Raw genomic sequence first — 19871 nt, forward strand, 5'->3', positions numbered from 1 at the left:
ATATATATTGGTAAAAGGAAACTATGATAATTATCTCTTAATGTTTACAAGTTGATAAAATGATCTTTAAAAAAAAAATATATATATATATATATATATATATATATATATATATATATATATATTACTTTTTATTTTATAATATATAATATAATTTTTATTTATTTAAAAAAATGTTTTATAAAAAAAGTGTATGTATGTGTGTATATATGTGTGTGTGTGTATATGTATATGTGTATATATATATATATATATATATACACACACTTTTTTTTTATAAAAAAAATAAAATTAAATAAAATTATATTATAAAATAAAAAGTTTTTTATATATATATATATATATATATATATATATATATATATTTTTTTTTTTTTCTAAGATCATTTATATATTAAAAAAAATATTTAAAAAAAAGTATATGTGTGTGTGTAATATATATATATATAGTGTGTGTGTGTGTGTGTGTGTGTATATAAATTAGTTTTTCTCTTAATATTTACAAGTTGATAAAATGATCTTTTTTGTAAAAAAAAAAAAAAAAAAAAAAAATTAATATATATATATTTTTTTTATATATAAATTTTGATTTTTTTTTTTTTTTTAGAGCATGTAAAGTCACAATAGATTTATTTAGAAATATAACATTTATTGTATATACAGTATATTAGCCCATTAGATGTTTGGCGATAATCCGGTTAATATGTATATACAGGTGTTTTTTTTTGTTTTTTTTTTATATATATTCTATGTCTTTGATTTTTATTTAAATGAGTTGGACACAGCAGAGACACCACACTATTCCTTGAAACAAAAGCTTTACTGTAACTTTCTAAAGTGAGACAACCGGATCACAAATGTCCTCTTGTTTTTTTTTTTTGGGGGTTTTTTTTTTTTTTCCCTCCCCAGATCCCATCCCCCAGCTGGATGTGAACGAGGCCAATGAGGAGTTCATGGCGCAGAGCGAGGAGCTGTACGAGGCTTTGATGGACAGCCACTGGCAGCCGCTGGACACCGTCACCTCCAAAATCCCCTTGGACGTGTGACCGCCCCCCATATTGGGCCCCCTTTTGTCTTATGGACTGTATTCTGCCTTTTATCCTCTTAAAGGGAAAGTTCATTTTGTTCAAATATGCTGTGTATATAAGATGCGACATTTGTACAAGTTTTTTTATTTAACGTAATTGCAAAATAAAATCAATTTTTTTTTTTTTTTAGTTAGTAATACATTTCTGTTGTAATTTCTGTAAAAAAAAAAAAAAAAAAGTCTTCCTTGCAGCCTTGTCCTCACCCCCTGTTCTTGTAATTGGTTCAGTTTGTATCTCTTCTGACTTGGGAGTTACAGGACACTGTGCCGATACATGGCGTGCCTATAATCACCAGATTACAAATGCCACGCCCCCTCCAGTTTGCTCTACAGCGGCTCCTGCACATCCTCATCTACAGCCCAGGAATGTGAAATTTCTCTGCGATGTCTACAGTCCTCAGCCCTCTACTTCACCAGAAAAGGGGGGGGGGGAGTAGTCACATGACTGCCACTAAAGTCTCCCCAAAAAGATGTTTTATTTTTTTTTATTCCAAATAAAAAGTTGGCTAATTGTATATAAATGCTTCCTTGTTTGTTTTTAGTGGGGGGGGGGGGGGGGGTTAATAATAACTTTCATTTGCATACCCTTTAACCCTCCCCACCGCCGTTCCATCCTGGTCTCTCTTACAGTTTTGACTTATTATTATTAATAAAAAAAAAATATTATTTCTTGTGGAAAAAAAAAATATATATTTTTATTTTTTTGTCCTTTTTCTCTTGACCCCTACCAATTACTTCCTGGGTTCTTGCCTCGGCTCGCAGCCTCCTGGGTAGGGGTGTAACGGATCAAAAAACTCACGGATCGGATCGATCCTCGGATCAGGAGTCACGGATCGGATCATTTTCGGATCAGCGCAAAAAAAAAAAAATGTGTGTGTGTGTGTAATATATATATATATATATATATATATATATATATATATATATATATATATATATATATATATATATATATATATATACACACACACATACATTTCACGGGTGGATTAAAGAGGAAGCAGGTGAGGCTGTTTGGGACTTGTTAAAAGTACAATCTTGATGTTTTTACAGCTATATATATATATATATATATATATATATATATATATATATATATATATATATATATATATATATATAGCTGTAAAAACATCAAGATTGTACTTTTAACAAGTCCCAAACAGCCTCACCTGCTTCCTCTTTCCACCCGTGAAATGTGCTCTCCCCCCCCCCCCTCCTCCTCTCACACTAGTGCTTCTCTGCTACTATTCCCTCTCCATGTCGGCTTGCCAGAGCCCAGTGCACAGCGTGACACGCCTCCCCGGGGAGGCGTGTCACGCTGGGCTCTGGCAAGCAGACTGGGTGGAGCAAGATCGCTCCGGAGCTAGGCCAAAGCCGGGGACTTTCCTAGGCCTAGGCTCCGGAGCGCTCCGCGGATCGCGGGGTGTGCCGATCCGAACGGGGTGGCCCGTTCGGATCACGGATCGGTGACGATCCGTTACACCCCTACTCCTGGGGGGATCGGGATACTAATTTCATGCATCTTAGTAGGCCTTAGTGTACATTAAAACCTTGGATTGCGAGAGTAAATCATTCCAGAAACATGCTTGTAATCCAAAGCGCTTGTATATCAAAGCAAATTTCCCCATAAGAAATGATGGAAACTCAGATTTGTTCCACAAACATTTATTCATAGGTCCTTTAGTTTTATAGTCCATATAAAAAGATTATAGCGATGTGATTGATTGTGTAACCATAAAATGTTCATCTACAAATGGAAGCCTCCACAAGGGGATTAAAAGAAAAATCCAGCAGGAGCTCCAGAGTATAAAAGAGAAGAGAGGCGCCTCTAAGTGTAGCAATAAGTTGCTAAATGTTGTCCCTTCATTAAATGTAACCCTATTGCTACACTTAGAGGCGCCTCTCTTCTTTTTTATACTCAGTTGTGACATGACGCTACTCTTATATCAAGACATCGCTTGTATATCAAGGCAAAATTTATAAAAAAAAATGTTGCTTGTCTTGCAAAACGCTCTCAAACCAAGGTTTTACTGTACTTTACAGCGCATGAACTATGATGTGTCAGCAGGGCGCAAGTACCTCTTTTGGGTTGGATCACGTGCACGGCCCCCTCCCTTCCCTAGATGTAGCGCATGCACATCACTGGGGGGGCTGTCTGCAAGAACCTAATAGAGACCACTACCCCCTGGTACCGTAGTTAAAGTGATTGCAAAGCTTCTTTTTTTTAATCTTATTTTTTAAATAAACATGTCATACTTGCCTCCACTGTGCAGTTTGTTTTGCAAAGAGTGGCCCCCTGATCCTCGACTTCTGGGGTCTCTCGGTGGCTCCTCCCCCGCATCGTATAACCCCCTAGGAGAAGCGCTTTCCTGGGGGTGGGGGGTTGTCTTGCGGGCACGCTCCCAAGTGCAAAGAGTGGCCCCTGATCCTCGACTTCTGGGGTCCCTCAGCGGCTCCTCCCCCGCATCGTATAACCCCCTAGGACAGGGGTCTCCAAACTTTCTAAACAAAGGGCCAGTTTATGGTCCTTCAGACTCTAGGGGGGGGGGGGGGCAGGGCAAACTAGGGCCATTGGGAGTAGAAAATGTCCAGTGGGAGTAAATAATACCATATCTTTGGTGACAGTGGGAGGACTAGTGCCCCATCGTTGGTGCCAATGGAAAGAATTGATGGTGTCAGTTGGAGCAATAGTGCCCCATTGGTGTTGGCAACAAGAATTCTGCCTCATTGGAGTTGGATGGAATAGTGCTCCAAGGGCCGCATCCGGCCGCAGTTTGGAGACCTCTGCCCTAGGAGAAGCTCTTTCCCCGGGGGTTGCCATGTGGGCACGCTCCCAAGTGCAAAGAGCGGCCCCTAATCCTCGACTTCTGGGGTCCCTCAGCCGCTCCTCCCCCGCATCGTATAACCCCCTAGGACAGTGACGGCGAACCTTGGCACCCCAGATGTTTTGAAACGACATTTCCCATGATGCCCTTGCACTCTGCAGTGTAGTTGAGCATCATGGGAAATGTAGTTCCAAAACATCTGGGGTGCCAAGGTTCGCCATCACTGCCCTAGGAGAAGCGCTTTCCTGGGGGTGGGAGGTTGCCTTGCGGGCACGCTCCCGAGTCAGCATTCGTCCATAGATGCCGAAAGTAGGACTCGGCCCCGTCCCCCGGGCCTTCATGATGCTGTTGGTTCACTAACAAACCTCTGAGGGCTTCACAGAACAGCTGTATTTATACTGAAATTAATTTACACACTCTATTTACTAATTAGGTGACTTCTGAAGGACATTGGTTCCTCTGTATTTTAGTTAGGGGTATCAGAGTAAAGGGGGCTGAATACAAATGCCCCCCCCCCCTTCCACACACACACACTTTTCACATATTTATTTGTAAAAAATAAAAATAAACGTCTATTATTATCCTTCCACTTAACAATTATGTGCCACTTTGTGTTGGTCCATCACATAAAATAACAATATAAAATACCTTTGTTTTTGGTTGTAACATGAGAAAAATTTGGAAAATTTCAAGGGGTATGAATACTTTTTCAAAGCACTGTACTCACATATTAGCGGTTGAACGTTAAGGCCCTCCCACCGCGTTACGGTGGCGAGAAGAGGTTAAAATACCCAGAGACAGCCAGGCCGCTGGCACACGACGACATAACCCGCTTTCTTTTCAGCTCTTCGCGTTGGAAGATCCTGTAGCTTCTCTCAGGTGTAGGGGGCGGAGTCTCCGTAGCCGGCTGTCACCGGTAGGAACGTCACTAGTTTTCGGTTGGCTGATTCTACACAGTACAATTATTTTCCACCCGGTGGATCCCTCTGTGTGTTCCCTGGATGGTGTCAGCGGTCTGTATTTATATGTGACGTCCTGTCATAACAGCCGTGGATGTGACGGTACGATGTCGGCGATTGCCGCCCACCACTCCGCCATCTACATACGTTTTAATAAAGCCGGTAACCCATTCGTCACCGGCATGCATGTCCTCCCGCGGTGCCTGCGTGTTACAGTTCGGGGGTTTTAACCCTTTTCCTGCCAGGGTAATTTTTTGCACGTTTTAAAAAAATAAACATTTTGGCCCAGATTCACGAAGAATCGCGGGGGCGTAACTTATCCTAGATTAGTTACACCGCCGCAATTTTTCATCGCAAGTGCCTGATTCACCAAGCACTTGCGATGAAAACCTACGGCCGCGGCCTCTGGCGCAAGGCGGGCCAATTCAAATGGGCGTGTGCCATTTAAATTAGGCGCGCTCCCGCGCCGGACCTACTGCGCATGCTCCGTTTCCTAACTCCCGCCGTGCTTTGCGCGCCATGACGTAATTTTTTTGAACGGCGACGCGCGTAGCGTACTTCCGTATTCCCGGACGGCTTACGCAAACGACGTTGATTTTTAAATTTCGACGCGGGAACGATGGCCATACTTTAGACAGCAATGACTAAAGTTAAGGCACCAAAAAAAAAAGGGGAACTTAGCGACGGGAAACTAGACTAGCGGCGACGTAGCGAACGCGAAAAACCGTCGTGGATCGGCCGTAACTCCTAATTTGCATACCCGACGCTGGTTTACGACGCAAACTCCCCCCAGCGGGCGGCCGCGGTACTGCATCCTAAGATCCGACAGTGTAAACCAATTACACCTGTCGGATCTTAGGGATATCTATGCGTAACTGATTCTATGAATCAGTCGCATAGATAGAATCAGAGATACAACGGCGTATCAGGAGAAACGCCGTCGTATCCCTGCTGTGAATCTGGCCCTTTATGCCTGAAGATTAGTTAACCACTTGCTTACCGGGCACTTAAACCCCCCTCCTGCCCAGACCAATTTTCAGCTTTCAGCGCTGACGCATTTTGAATGACAATTGCGCGGTCATACAACGCTGTACCCAAATTATATTTTTATAATTTTTTCCCACAAATAGAGCTTTTTTTTGGTGATATTTGATCTCCTCTGCGGGTTTTATTTTTTGTTAAAGAAAATGAATAAGACCGAATATTTAATTTTTTATTTATTTTTCATATTTTGTTATAAAATTTGGCAAACAGGTCATTTTTCTCCTTCATTGATGTACGCTGATTGGGCTGCATTGATGGGCCCCGATAAGGCGGCACTGATGGGTGGTCCTGAAGGGCATTGATAGGTGGCACTGGTGGGCACTGATGGGTGGCAATAATGGGCACTGATCTGCACTGATAGGTGGCACTGATGAGGCACTAATTGGCACCACTGGTGGGCATTGATAGGTGGCACTTGTGGGCACTAGCAGGGGGTACCGATTGGCGCAGATGCGGCAGAATTGCTCTTCCTCTTCGGGACCGATGTCCCTTGCACATAAGCCGGTGATCGTCTTTTTTTTTTCTCGCGCTATGAGCGTGAGGAGAAAAAAAAAAGATTACAGAGCTTTTGTTTACATCACGTGATCAGCTGTCATTGGCTGACTGCTGATCATGTGGTAAGGGGCCGGAATCACCCAAGTCTCAGACCATCTCTTGTATCATGTCTGCAGTCTCTGACCATCTATTGTATCATGTCTGCAGTCTCTGACCATCTCTTGTATCATGTCTGCAGTCTCTGACCATCTCTTGTATCATGTCTGCAGTCTCTGACCATCTCCTGTATCATGTCTGCAGTCTCAGACCATCTCTTGCATCATGTCTGCAGTCTCTGACCATCTCCTGTATTATGTCTGCAGTCTCTGACCATCTATTGTATCATGTCTGCAGTCTCTGACCATCTCCTGTATCATGTCTGCAGTCTCTGACCATCTCTTGTATCATGTCTGCAGTCTCTGACCATCTCTTGTATCATGTCTGCAGTCTCAGACCATCTCTTGTATCATGTCTGCAGTCTCTGACCATCTCCTGTATCATGTCTGCAGTCTCTGACCATCTCCTGTATCATGTCTGCAGTCTCTGACCATCTCCTGTATCATGTCTGCAGTCTCTGACCATCTCCTGTATCATGTCTGCAGTCTCTGACCATCTCCTGTATCATGTCTGCAGTCTCTGACCATCTCTTGTATCATGTCTGCAGTCTCAGACCATCTCCTGTATCATGTCTGCAGCCTCTGACAGCTTTCTTTAAATTTTCATTCACTGAAAACTATGTGTGGCCCTTTGGTGATGTCCGGGGGCCACAATTGAGGGTATATTCCCCTATCATTTTTGTTTCTTGCTCTCTGTACCGTTGGAAAAATCTCCCATCACTTCCTGTCCTGGTGACACAACAGGAAGTGGAGGGGGAGGGTGGTCTTCCTAGAATTCCTGTTCTTGGAGACAACTATAATATTTTTATTTCACTAATAATAATAATAATAGTCACCAGGACACATAGAGGGATGAACTGAAGCAGCAATAAAACCAGACAAAGGTTCTCCCCCTCCCCCCTAGTTTATAAATGATTAATATAAATAAAATTAATTTATAATATTTATATTTACAATATAAATAAACTGTACTAATAATAAAATGAAATATAATAACAAGACTTAATGTTAAATAAATATTGGTTCAGTTATTAACATAAATAAAATAAATAATACCGTAAGAAGTTTAATAAAATAAATAAAACATAATATAAAACAAACAATACTGGTTCCGGTTTTGGATACAATGTAACAATGTTGTGTATGAGGGCGGAAATGAGAAGTCACTCTCTATGGCGGAAGGGGCGGGGCCTCCAGGCTATGTGGCTTGTCCCCGCCCACTTAGGGATAATGGATTTTCGCATGCGCACACAGACAGTGGCCATAGGCCAGCCGGTACCCACGTGACTCCCAGCACATCCTCTGCTGCCGACGTCATCGCCCGGCGCCGGAAGTAGTCAGTATTGACCGGGCCCCGCAGTGACACAGGAAAACGGAGAATGGAGGAGATCGGGATCATCATAGAGAAAGGCAGCGGACAGGTACCGAGGAGGGCGATGGGAAATCTCTGCAGTCGTATCCGTCTATCTAATGCGGCTCCTCACCCCCATCATTGTGATAGAGCCGGGGGGCCCAGGAGGGGTATCAGGGGCCCGGGGATCGTCTACTCCATCACCATACACAGGCCTATCAGCCGATTACACATCGTACAATAATTGTACAGACCCATTAAAGATGACCACACACCCTGTATGATCTCCCTAATGCCAGCCATACACTATGTACAATCCGAGTTCAGATGTGCAAACCAGTTATACAGTTTGTGTTCTGGTGACCTAACGATCTGCGTTGGAGCCGAGCGCACGCGATCCAATTGTACGATCTGCGCTGGGGCCGAGCGCACGATCCGATTGTACGATCTGCGCTGGAGCCGAGCGCGCAATCCGATTGTACGATCTGCGCTGGAGCCGAGCGCGCGATCCGATTGTACGATCTGCGCTGGAGCCGAGGGTGCGATCCGATTGTACGATCTGCGTTGGGCTGAGCATGGGGCCCCCGGGCAATAGATTATGGGGCCACACAGTATACATACAATATACACACGCACCGTATACACACACTGAAAAAGTACTGGAGAGGCGGGGGCAGCTATAATCTTGGGATTTTTGAAAAAACACAGATTTTTACATACTGTCCCTGGTTTTACTGAGGCTGGCAAACCTGATGGGGCCCCCTAGTGGCATGGGGCCCTCGGGCAATGCCCGAGAGACCGAATGGTCAGTCCGCCCCTGGGATGCAATAAAGTGATTGTAAAGGTTTGTTTAAAAAAAAAAAATAACCAGCATGTCCTACTTCCACTGTGCAGCTTGTTTTGCACAGAGTGACCCCGATCCTCCTCATCTGGGGTCCCTTGTCGGCTCTCACGGCTCTCCCCCGCATCAGGACAGGGGTGTCAAACTCAATTTCATGGTGGGTCGCATCAGCATTATGATTGCCCTCCAAAAGGGGCCGGTTGTATCTGTAAGATTAGATGTCCAGCACATCCCCTCCCCTTAGATGTCAAGAGCCCCCCCACCATCAGAAGTTGAGTCCCCCCACTCTCCCTTACATCACAGTGAACCCCCCTTTCCTTATGCTGCTGCCGGGGAGAAGCTGGATGCATTGCTTGAAAGTAAGGGTCTGGAGGTGCGAGGGACAGAAATTTTAGAGCCGCTCTATGCATCTGGGACGGAGGGGTGGCGGGATATGCGGAGGTGTGCCTCTGTGTGTCTGTGTAAATCCAGGAAGTGAACAGGCAGCAGCTTCAGCTGCCCACAGTTAAAATGGCTGCAGCCAGACTCAGTGGGGGGAGATTTCTGCAGCATATTTGGCAAGTACAGAATATATAAAATAATAGGCAAAATGGTTGGAGGGAAGCTTCAGAATGGCAAAGATATTTTTAATTACAAATTATGTGAGCGGACCGCAGTTCCTCTTTAAGTCCCTTTTTTAAATATGTAAATTATGTGTTTTTTTTTATATCTGTCTGATGTTTCTTCTTTTCTTCTGTTATCAGGATGATGTCCCCTCCCTGTCCACTTCACGTCCAATCACGGCTCTCTCTTTCCTCGCTCCGGAGCCGGAAGATCTGGAGGATCTGTACAGCCGATACAAGGTGAACTCTTATTGGAGGACTCCTTTTGTAAACACTTGAATGTGTGCAATCGCTGCAAAAACTGCAACACCAATCCTATTCCAGGACGCGTCACTTTTGAGATAATTAGCTCCGCCTACAACATGAAATGCAATCCCCCCCTCCCGCCACGCTTCTAAAAGTGATGCCGTGGAGAATCTGACCACTTTTATTGGAAAGAGAATCTGCCATAGGAAAATAAATACCGGGGCTATGGCCGCTAGCTGCTGCTATAACCCCGGGAATTAACGTCAAAGTAATGGCGTATTTTTACGTCGGTCGGTCGGCAAGTGTTTATTACAAGTGCACGTTCACAACATTTTGTTAAAAAATAATATTTATTAAAGATTTAAGAGACATAAATCGAATATAAATATCTGGTCATACAGTACAATTAACAAGTGCAGGCTGATTAGTTCTCTACGTGTTTCGCCACGCATAGTAGCTTCTTCAGGAGAATTTTAATTATCAGGCACTGTAAACACTGGAGATAAAAAGAAAAAAACATTACGTAAACATAAATGTTTTTTTTCTTTTTATTTCCAGCGCCTGATAATTAAAATTCTCCTGAAGAAGCTACTATTCGTGGCGAAACATGTAGAGAACTAATCAGCCTGCACTTGTTAATTGTACAATATGACCAGATATTCATGTTCGATTTATGCCTTTTAAATCCTTAAAATATAATTTTTTAACAAAATTTTGTTGTAAATGTGCACCTTCAAAATCCCCAAATCCTATCTTTGATCTTAACCACTTAAAGGGACACTAAAGGAATTTTTTTTTTTAGCTAAATAGCTTCCTTTACCTTGCTGCAGTCCTGGTTTCATGTCCTCATTGTTCGTTTTTGCTTTCATGTTGCTGTAAATCCTCTCTGTTCTGGACACTTCCTGGTTGCCTGTTTCCTGATAACCACAGTACTGGGAGATTTCTCACGGTGGTCACTAATCAAGGAGCTGTGTGTAAAACGAAACTGGATTGGTGCTGAGGAGTTTTAGACAAAGTATCACTGCTCTCTATTGGCTGACTGCCCTCTAGTGGCTCTCTGTACATCAGAGAACCAGCAAACAACACCAAAAACGAAACTACACTGCAGGCACATTATATGATTGTTTTTTTATCAATTTTTAATCATTTTTAAAAGGAATCAGTTAACTATTATGTCTCTATGCCCTGTAAACAGTCATTTCAGCTAAAAAAAAATTTTCCTTTAGTGACCCTTTAAGGACCGCCTCCTGCACATATACGTCGGCAGAATATACATACAGGTACGTCCTCTTTAAGTGCCCAGCCGTGGGGCGCGCTCCCGCGACCCGGTCCGAAGCTCCGTGACCACGGGATCCGCGGACCCGATCGCCGCTGGAGTCCCGCGATCGGTCCCCGGGGGTGAAGAACGAGGAGAGCTGTGTGTAAACACACCTTCCCCGTTCTTCACTGTGGCGCCGTCATTGATCGTGTGTTCCCTTTTATAGGGAAACGCAATCGATGATGTCACACCTACAGCCACACCCCCCTACAGTTAGAAACACAAATGAGGTCACACTTAACCCCATCAGCACCCCCTTGTGGTTAACTCCCAAACTGTAATTGTCATTTTCACAGTAATCAGTGCATTTTTAATGCATTTTTTGCTGTGAAAATTACAATGGTCCCAAAAATGTGTCAACATTGTCCGATGTGTCCGCCATAATGTCGCCGTCACGGAAAAAATCGCTGATCGCCGCCATTAGTAGTAACAAATAAATAATTGATAAAAATGCAATAAAACTATCCCCTATTTTGTAAACGCTATATTCATATTTTGCACAGGATAAGGGGTTTATTTAAAATTCCCCTTTAGATTTAGTTCACATTTGTGATCAGGGGATGGTAAAAACAAGTGCGTTTTGCCACCCCCCCTCATAAGCTGCTATGGCAAAAATCCTCTTTACGTCATGTGCTGTGGACAGTAATGCCTGGCAAACGCAGCCCATTGCAATAAATGGGGCCACCCAGCAACCACCTGCAACGGAGGAGGGGTTTAAACTGGTCGTCGGGAAGCAATATAACACTGCCTCGCCTCCTGTTGGACCTCTAAAAAGCAATCCACTGCAGTTCGCTCTTCAGAGGGCTAGCACAATGGTAATTAAGCTCTTCTAGATCTTTTCAGTCACTCTTCCTTTCCTCTTCTTGGTGGCAGCAACTTCTATATTCATAGCCGTTCTGTATTCCCTGCACATGCAGTTTAACTCCCCAATCAGATCCTTATAAAGTGTACAGGGCGGAGCCGGCTGATAAAAGCATGAGGGAGTCAGAGGGACATGCCGAGGTCCAGGCTGACGGAACCAAACTAAATCCTGTTTGTTCTTGTTCTAGAAACTACAGCAGGAGCTGGAATTCCTGGAGGTTCAGGAGGAGTACATTAAGGACGAGCAGAAGAACCTGAAGAAGGAGTTCCTCCACGCCCAGGAGGAGGTGAAGCGCATCCAGAGTATCCCTCTGGTCATTGGCCAGTTCCTGGAGGCGGTGGACCAGAACACGGCCATTGTGGGATCCACAACCGGTACAGAACATCGTCCCATCAATGTTTTCATGAATGTGTTTTGTACTTTGATCTGTATGTCCTAGAATAAAATAACGGGTTCTCTTTAAAGTGGTTTAACCCCCTCAATACCGGGCACTCTCGCCCCCCCTCCTGCCCAGGCCAATTTTTTAGCAATTCATGCAACACTGTACCCATGTGACATTTTTATCTATTTTTCTTTTTCCACACAAATAGAGATTTATTTTGGTGGTATTTAATCACCTCTAGGGTTTTTGTTTTTTGCTAAACAAACTAAAAAATACCAAAAGTTTTGAAAAAAACGTTTTTCTTCTGTTCTAAAATTTTACAAACAGATAATTTTTCTCCTTCACTGACTGGTAATGATGAGGTTGCACCAATGTGCGGCACTGAGTAGCATCACTGGGCACTGCTTGGCAGCGCTGATTGTCTTCGCTGATGGGCGCTGATTGTCTTCACTGATGGGCACTGATTGTCAGCCCAGAATGACTTCACTGATGGGCACAGATTGGCATCACTGGGCACTGACTAGCATCACTGATGGGCACTTATTGGGGCTGCACTAATAATTATATTTGGTGGGCGCTGACTAGCATCACTGGGCACTGACTAGCATCACTGATGGGCACTAATTGGGGCTGCACTATTAATTATCATAATTGGCTTCCCCGATGGGCGCTGCTTGGCGGCCCTGAATGGCTTTACTGATTTGCATCACTGATGGGCACTTATTGGGGCTGCACTAATAATTATATTTGGTGGGCACTGACTAGCATCACTGATGGGCACTTATTGGGGCTGCACTATTAATTATCATAATTGGCTTCCCCAATGAGTGCTGCTTGGCTTCCCCGATGGGCGCTGCTTGGCGGCCCTGAATGGCTTTACTGATTGGCATCACTGATGGGCACTTATTGGGGCTGCACTAATAATTATAATTGGTGGGCGCTGATTCTCATCACTGATGGACGCTTATTGGCAGCCCTGAATGGTTTTACCGATTGGGCTCACACTGCTGTTAAATTAATTCTGTGGGGGGCGGGGCCTGAGCCCTCTTGTCTCTGTCAGATGCACAGACAAGGTGGCTCAGGAGCGAGCCCGCACAAGTGTCCCCATAGAAAGCTACAGGGGCACCCACTGAAGAGGAGGAGCCAGGAGCACTTGCGGTGGACCCCAGAAGAGGAGGATCGGGGCTGCTCTGCAAAATCATTACAGAGCAGGTAAGTATAACATATTTGTTGTTTTTTATTTTATAGTTTAATATCACTCAAAGTTCCTTTTTATTGTACTTTCTGGCTTCAGGTTTGGCTGATTTGCCCCCCAGTGCCTTTTCCTTGCGCAGGTTTATTGAACGGTTTTATATTCCCTCTTTAGGCTCCAATTATTATGTGCGGATCCTGAGCACCATCGATCGGGAGCTGCTGAAGCCGAACGCCTCAGTCGCTCTTCACAAGCACAGCAATGCTCTGGTAGACGTTCTTCCTCCAGAGGCAGACAGCAGTATAATGATGCTGACAGCAGGTAACGGCTTGGCACCGGATCTTTCCTGTAAACGCGTTGGGGTGGGGGTTCAGGTTGTGTGACAGCCTTTTTTTTTTTTTCTATTGCCCTCAAAGTGGTCTCCCCCTCCCGCTATAAATGTTTCATTGGGGTGTAGAATGAGATTGGCTCTTAGTATTGATCCTCTGCCTTTTTTTTTTTTTTTGCATCATCAGATCAAAAGCCGGACGTCTTGTATTCGGACATCGGAGGAATGGACATCCAGAAACAGGAAGTCCGCGAGGCGGTGGAGCTGCCATTAACACACTTTGAGCTCTATAAACAGGTAGGATTTTCTCTGAGCTGAATAGACGATCGTTCACTGGAAGTATAATATGACAGCAATGCCGGACTCACCTTCTTCCCATGTACTCTGCAGATTGGCATTGATCCACCCCGTGGGGTGCTGATGTACGGGCCCCCTGGCTGTGGCAAGACCATGCTGGCCAAGGCTGTGGCTCATCACACTACAGGTGAGGGTTTTTTGTTCTTTCTTTCTTGACTTTCTTTCTTGACTTTCTTTCTTTCTTGACTTTCTTTCTTTCTTTCTTTCTTGACTTTCTTTCTTGACTTTCTTGACTTTCTTTCTTGACTTTCTTTCTTTCTTTCTTGACTTTCTTTCTTGACTTTCTGTCTGTCTGTCTGTCTTTGTCTTCCTTTCTTGACTGACTGACTGTCTTTCTTTTTTCTTTCTTTCTTTCTTGACTGACTTTCTTTCTTTGACTTTCTTTTGTCTTTCTTTCTTTCTTGACTGACTTTGTCTTTCTTTCTTGACTGACTTTCTTTCTTTCTTGTCTTTCTTTCTTGACTGTCTGTCTGTCTGTCTGTCTGTCTGTCTTTCTTTCTTGACTGACTTTCTTTCTTGACTGACTTTCTTTCTGACTGACTTTCTTTCTTGACTGTCTTTCTTTCTTGACTGTCTTTCTTTCTTGACTGTCTTTCTTCGTTCTTTCTTTCTTTCTTTCTTTCTTTCTTTCTTTCTTTCTTTCTTTCTTTCTTTCTTTCTTGACTGTCTTTCTGTCTTGACTTTCTTTCTTGACTTTCTTTCTTGACTTTTTCTTTTTCTTTCTTGACTTTTTTTCTTTCTTTCTTGACTTTTTTTCTTTCTTTCTTGACTTTTTTTCTTTCTTTCTTGACTTTTTTTTCTTTCTTTCTTGACTTTTTTTCTTTCTTTCTTGACTTTTTTTTCTTTCTTTCTTGACTTTTTTTCTTTCTTTCTTGACTTTTTTTTTTTCTTTCTTTCTTGACTTTTTTTCTTTCTTTCTTGACTTTTTTTCTTTCTTTCTTGACTTTTTTTTTTTCTTTCTTTCTTGACTTTTTTTCTTTCTTTCTTGACTTTTTTTTTTTCTTTCTTTCTTGACTTTTTTTCTTTCTTTCTTGACTTTTTTTCTTTCTTTCTTGACTTTTTTTCTTTCTTTCTTGACTTTTTTTTCTTTCTTTCTTGACTTTTTTTCTTTCTTTCTTGACTTTTTTTTCTTTCTTTCTTGACTTTTTTTTCTTTCTTTCTTGACTTTTTTTTTTTCTTTCTTTCTTGACTTTTTTTCTTTCTTTCTTGACTTTTTTTTTTTCTTTCTTTCTTGACTTTTTTTCTTTCTTTCTTGACTTTCTTGACTTTCTTTCTTTCTTGACTTTCTTTCTTGACTTTCCTTTCCTTCGTGGCTTTGAATACAATTTGGTTATAATGGTGCTTTAAAGATACGCTGACACTATAATATTTCACCATTCCAGCTGCCTTCATTCGTGTGGTGGGCTCAGAGTTTGTCCAGAAGTATCTGGGTGAGGGTCCTCGCATGGTGAGGGATGTCTTCAGGCTCGCCAAAGAGAACGCCCCCGCCATCATATTCATTGACGAAATCGACGCGATCGCCACAAAGAGGTTTGACGCGCAGACGGGAGGTGAGTGTATTTACGGGAGGAGAATCTTGCACAGTTGTACCGACTCCTCTCCTGGGCTAAAACGGCTTCCTCTGATTTCACTGCACACTGTGAGCTTCTCTCAATGTGCATTAGAAGCTGCAGCAAGTCAGATAGAGTCCGCCTCATTTCCTGGCTGGAGGAGATCCAGCAGCACCACATGTGGGTGTTGCGTAGTGTGGCCTGCCTGCAAATACAGCCTGCCTAGGAATGCTCACTCCCCCCAGATTGACATCCAACCATCAAGGGGTTTTGATATTTGTATAGCTCCTCCCAAGAGCCAGCCCACAGCCTTTAAGGCTGTTGGGAGGAGCTGGCAGGGTGCTGTGATGTTACCTGGAAGCTATGTACAGCACCCTGATGGCCCCTCCCACCAGCCATGATCTGCCTGCATTGCATAGAGCAGGGGTCTCCAATCTGCATCTCGAGGGTCGTATGTGGCCCTTTGCTAGACTTTATCCTGCGCTTGAGGCACCATTTCTTCCAATGATATGAAGCACTATTCCTGCCGCCGGGGGTTTGGGGCTCTGCTCCTGCCGCCGGGGGTTTGGGGCTCTGCTCCTGCCGCCGGGGGTTTGGGGCTCTGCTCCTGCCGCCGGGGGTTTGGGGCTCTGCTCCTGCCGCCGGGGGTTTGGGGCTCTGCTCCTGCCGCCGGGGGGTTTGGGGCTCTGCTCCTGCCGCCGGGGGGTTTGGGGCTCTGCTCCTGCCGCCGGGGGGTTTGGGGCTCTGCTCCTGCCGCCGGGGGGTTTGGGGCTCTGCTCCTGCCGCCGGGGGGTTTGGGGCTCTGCTCCTGCCGCCGGGGGGTTTGGGGCTCTGCTCCTGCCGCCAGCGGTTTGGGGCTCCTGCTCCTCCCGCCCACCACCAACCTCGAGGCCATGTTTGTTCTCACTGATGCTGGCCTGGGACATTTTAAGGACAGTAAATGGCCATGTGTTTGGTATACCCGAGGATTCCTGGCATAGAGACTCAAATCATATTTTTGCCTGTGTCCCCCATTAGAGCGATTTCACACCAGTTCACAGGACAGGAAATGAGGGAAATTCTCAGCACAGACCCAGACAGTAAATAAGACTCCTATCCATTGCCTGTTCTATCCAATACAATATAAAAGGTTGGAGTGGATTTGGTCTTTAGTACAGCCATGGTCACCTCTCTCATTCTGTGTCCTTACAGCTGACAGAGAGGTACAGAGAATTCTGCTGGAGCTCTTGAATCAGATGGACGGGTTTGATCAGAATGTCAATGTGAAGGTAAGGAATCCCCCGCCTGCTGCTGTCGTTCACTGACCTACCAATAGGAACCATTTATGTAGATGCGAGGCCTGGCCCACCTTCCATTGTGGCCGTTTGTTGTACTATTTGGTGGGCGTCATGTCTTTGGTTTTCCTGCCCTCAGGTCATCATGGCCACAAACAGAGCTGACACTCTAGATCCGGCCCTTCTGCGACCCGGCCGCCTGGACCGCAAGATTGAATTCCCACTGCCCGACCGAAGGCAGAAACGTCTCATCTTCTCCACCATCACCAGCAAGATGAACCTGTCTGAGGAAGTGGATATGGAAGATTGTATCCTTCATGTGTGCCAATCATTTTTGCTATTGTATTGCGTTTTGATATTTTTTTTTCCAGTTATGTTCAGTGGGAGGTTAAGGCCTTGGGGTCCCAGACTGGCATGGGGGTAGGTTTGCCACCTCGTGTGTGGCACATAGAGGGGTCTCGGTTTTCATTATTTAATTCCCTGTCTTTTTTTTAGGAAGAAACGCTTATCGTTCATCCCATTTTTAACTGGTTCCTGCCCAATGTATGGCATAATCTCTCGTCAACCCGGTGTGTGTGTGTGTGTAAAATATATATAACGTATTTATCTTCCTATAGCGCGCACCGGCGTATAGAGCGCACCCCCAACCTAGAAGGGAAATTTCAGGGAAAAAAAGAAAGTACTTAGTTTGAATGCCCCTCGTCGGTGTCTTGCCCGGCGGCCTTGTCCGACGTCCGTCTGCGGCCTTGGTGGTGTTCTCCGACGCTGTTTTTGAGCCGATCACCACTTCCAGCGCTGTGTTTGACCGCCGCCAACATATACCAAGCGCAGTATGCTCGGGCACGCTCGGCTCCTCTCGCATAAAGGCTAGGAGGCGTCACATGGCGTGACCACGAGCGGGGCCGAGCCTGGCCGAGTGTACTGCGCTCGGTATATGGCGGCGGCGGCATTCAAACACAGCGGGGGTATCGGCGTATATCGCACACCCACAATTTTCCCCTGATTTTAAGGGGAAAAAAGTGCGTGGTATACGCCGATTAAATACGGTGTGTGTGTGTGTGTGTGTGTGTGTGTGTGTGTGTGTGTAATATATATATATATATATATATATATATATATATATATATATATATATATATATATATCATTTATATATCATTTTTTTTAGGGTTCTAGTGCAGGTATTCCACTATACATACCATACTACTGGTGATGGTATGAATAACCAGGTGACCCCTAAGGCTCCGACAAAATTACCCATTTTTGGAAAGTAGACAGTCCAAGGTATTTAGTAAGAGGCACAGCAAGTTTTTTGAAGTTGTAATTTTTTGTCATAAGTTTTTGGAAAATAAATTAGATTTTTTTTTTTCCCTTCATTTTCCAAAAATTTATGACAAAAAATTACAACTTCAAAAAACTTGCTGTACCTCTTACTAAATACCTTGGACTGTCTACTTTCCAAAAAGGGGTAATTATACTGTCCTGGCATTTTTGGGCCTCAAGAAATGAGATCGGTTTTAAGTACATCAGAATCTCTGGGGGCTGAATGTTACAGATTTATCATGGAAATCATTTTTAAGGGTAATTTTAAGTTGATCTCCTTGACTGCTCTGCAGATGTCGCTCGCCCCGATAAAATTTCTGGAGCCGATATCAACTCCATTTGCCAAGAGGTAGGTACCGTTTGGTCTGCTGATGGTCAGATTCAGGCTTTGATTGAAAGCGGCTCTCATTTCCTGCATATGAAGCCACTCCTCCAAGCTTTAATTGAAAGCAGCTCTTGTTCCCTGCATATGAAGCCACACCCCTGCCGCCCCTTCTCCCAGGCATTAATTAAAAGCGGTTCTCGTTCCCTGCACATGAAGCCACACCCCTGTCGCCCCTCTAGGCTTTAATTGAAAGCAGCTCTCGTGCCCTGTATATGAAGCCACTCCCCTGCCCCTCCTCCAAGCTTTAATTGAAAGCGGCTCTTGTTCCCTGCATATGAAGCCACACCCCTGCCGCCCCTCCTCCCAGGCATTGATTGAAAGCAGCTCTCGTTCCCTGCATATGAAGCCACACCCCTGCCGCCCCTTCTCCAAGCTTTAATTGAAAACGGCTCTTGTGCCCTGTATATGAAGCCACACCCCTGTCGCCCCTCTAGGCTTTAATTGAAAGCAGCTCTCATTCCCTGCACATGAAGCCACACCTCTGCCCTTCCTCCCAGGCTTTAATTGAAAGCAGCTCTCGTTCCCTGCATATGAAGCCACGCCCCTGCCCCTCCAAGCATTAATGGATGGCAGCTATTGTGTCCTGCATAGTAAGCCACTCCCCTGCCCCTCCTCCCAGGCTTTAATTGAAAGCAGCTCTCGTTCCCTGCATATGGAGCCCTGCCCTCCCTCCAAGCATTAATGGATGGCAGCTTTTGTGTCCTGCATAATAAGCCACTCCCCTGCCCCTCCTCCCAGGCTTTTATCGGTCACCTCCACCTGTTACACCTCTCACGGTGCATATTTTTTTTTGTTTCCAGGGCGGTATGCTTGCCGTGCGTGAGAATCGCTACATAGTTCTGGCCAAGGACTTTGAGAAAGCGTACAAGACGGTGATCAAAAAAGACGAGCAAGAACACGAGTTCTACAAGTAACCGTCGCCCGGCTTCTTCTCTCTCTGTCCCGCCTGCTTGGTTTTCCTGTTTTTTCTCTCATTTTATTAGCGTACGTTTGGACGGTATATTGAATAAAAGGGTTCTGGTCAGTTGATGATTCCTGGTTTTTATATTAACATAAATGTAATCAAAAGTTTTTTTTTTTTTTTTTTATGCATCTTAACCATTAAATAGGACATGAAACGTATACAGGTTGTCAAGCCCCTCCCTTAATCGGTAAAGCCCATCTCTGGGAAACTATTACCCCTCCCCCAACCCATCATGCACTTTTTTGAAGAAGATATACTCGCCTAAGACTGCCATCTGGGTCCCTCGCCTGTGCCGTTTCCTGGGTGGGCGGGGCCACTAATCCAGCAG

General features: G+C 44.5%; 2 protein-coding genes across 2 annotated transcripts in view; both read left to right on the forward strand.

Annotated features, from left to right (window-relative positions):
- Positions 1–1210, forward strand: part of LOC120916279 (tRNA selenocysteine 1 associated protein 1) — a 12228-nt gene extending 11018 nt beyond the window's left edge. Inside the window, exon 7 of the mRNA XM_040327158.1 lies at positions 910–1210. Within this exon, the coding sequence (XP_040183092.1) occupies positions 910–1046 (137 nt within the window). The 3' untranslated portion in view covers positions 1047–1210. The remainder of the gene's footprint in view (positions 1–909) is intronic.
- A 6647-nt stretch (positions 1211–7857) lies between these two features.
- On the forward strand, positions 7858–19608 carry PSMC4 (proteasome 26S subunit, ATPase 4). Its single transcript, XM_040327159.1, has 11 exons — positions 7858–7989; positions 9504–9602; positions 11976–12162; positions 13537–13683; positions 13878–13987; positions 14081–14174; positions 15430–15597; positions 16789–16865; positions 17011–17179; positions 18488–18543; positions 19380–19608. Exons 1-11 carry the CDS (start codon positions 7948–7950, stop codon positions 19491–19493), a joined length of 1263 nt encoding a protein of 420 aa, XP_040183093.1. The 5' UTR covers positions 7858–7947; the 3' UTR covers positions 19494–19608.
- The last annotated feature ends 263 nt before the right edge of the window (positions 19609–19871 follow it).

Source organism: Rana temporaria, chromosome 10 (assembly GCF_905171775.1).
Source record: "Rana temporaria chromosome 10, aRanTem1.1, whole genome shotgun sequence".
NCBI classification, from domain to species: domain Eukaryota; kingdom Metazoa; phylum Chordata; class Amphibia; order Anura; family Ranidae; genus Rana; species Rana temporaria.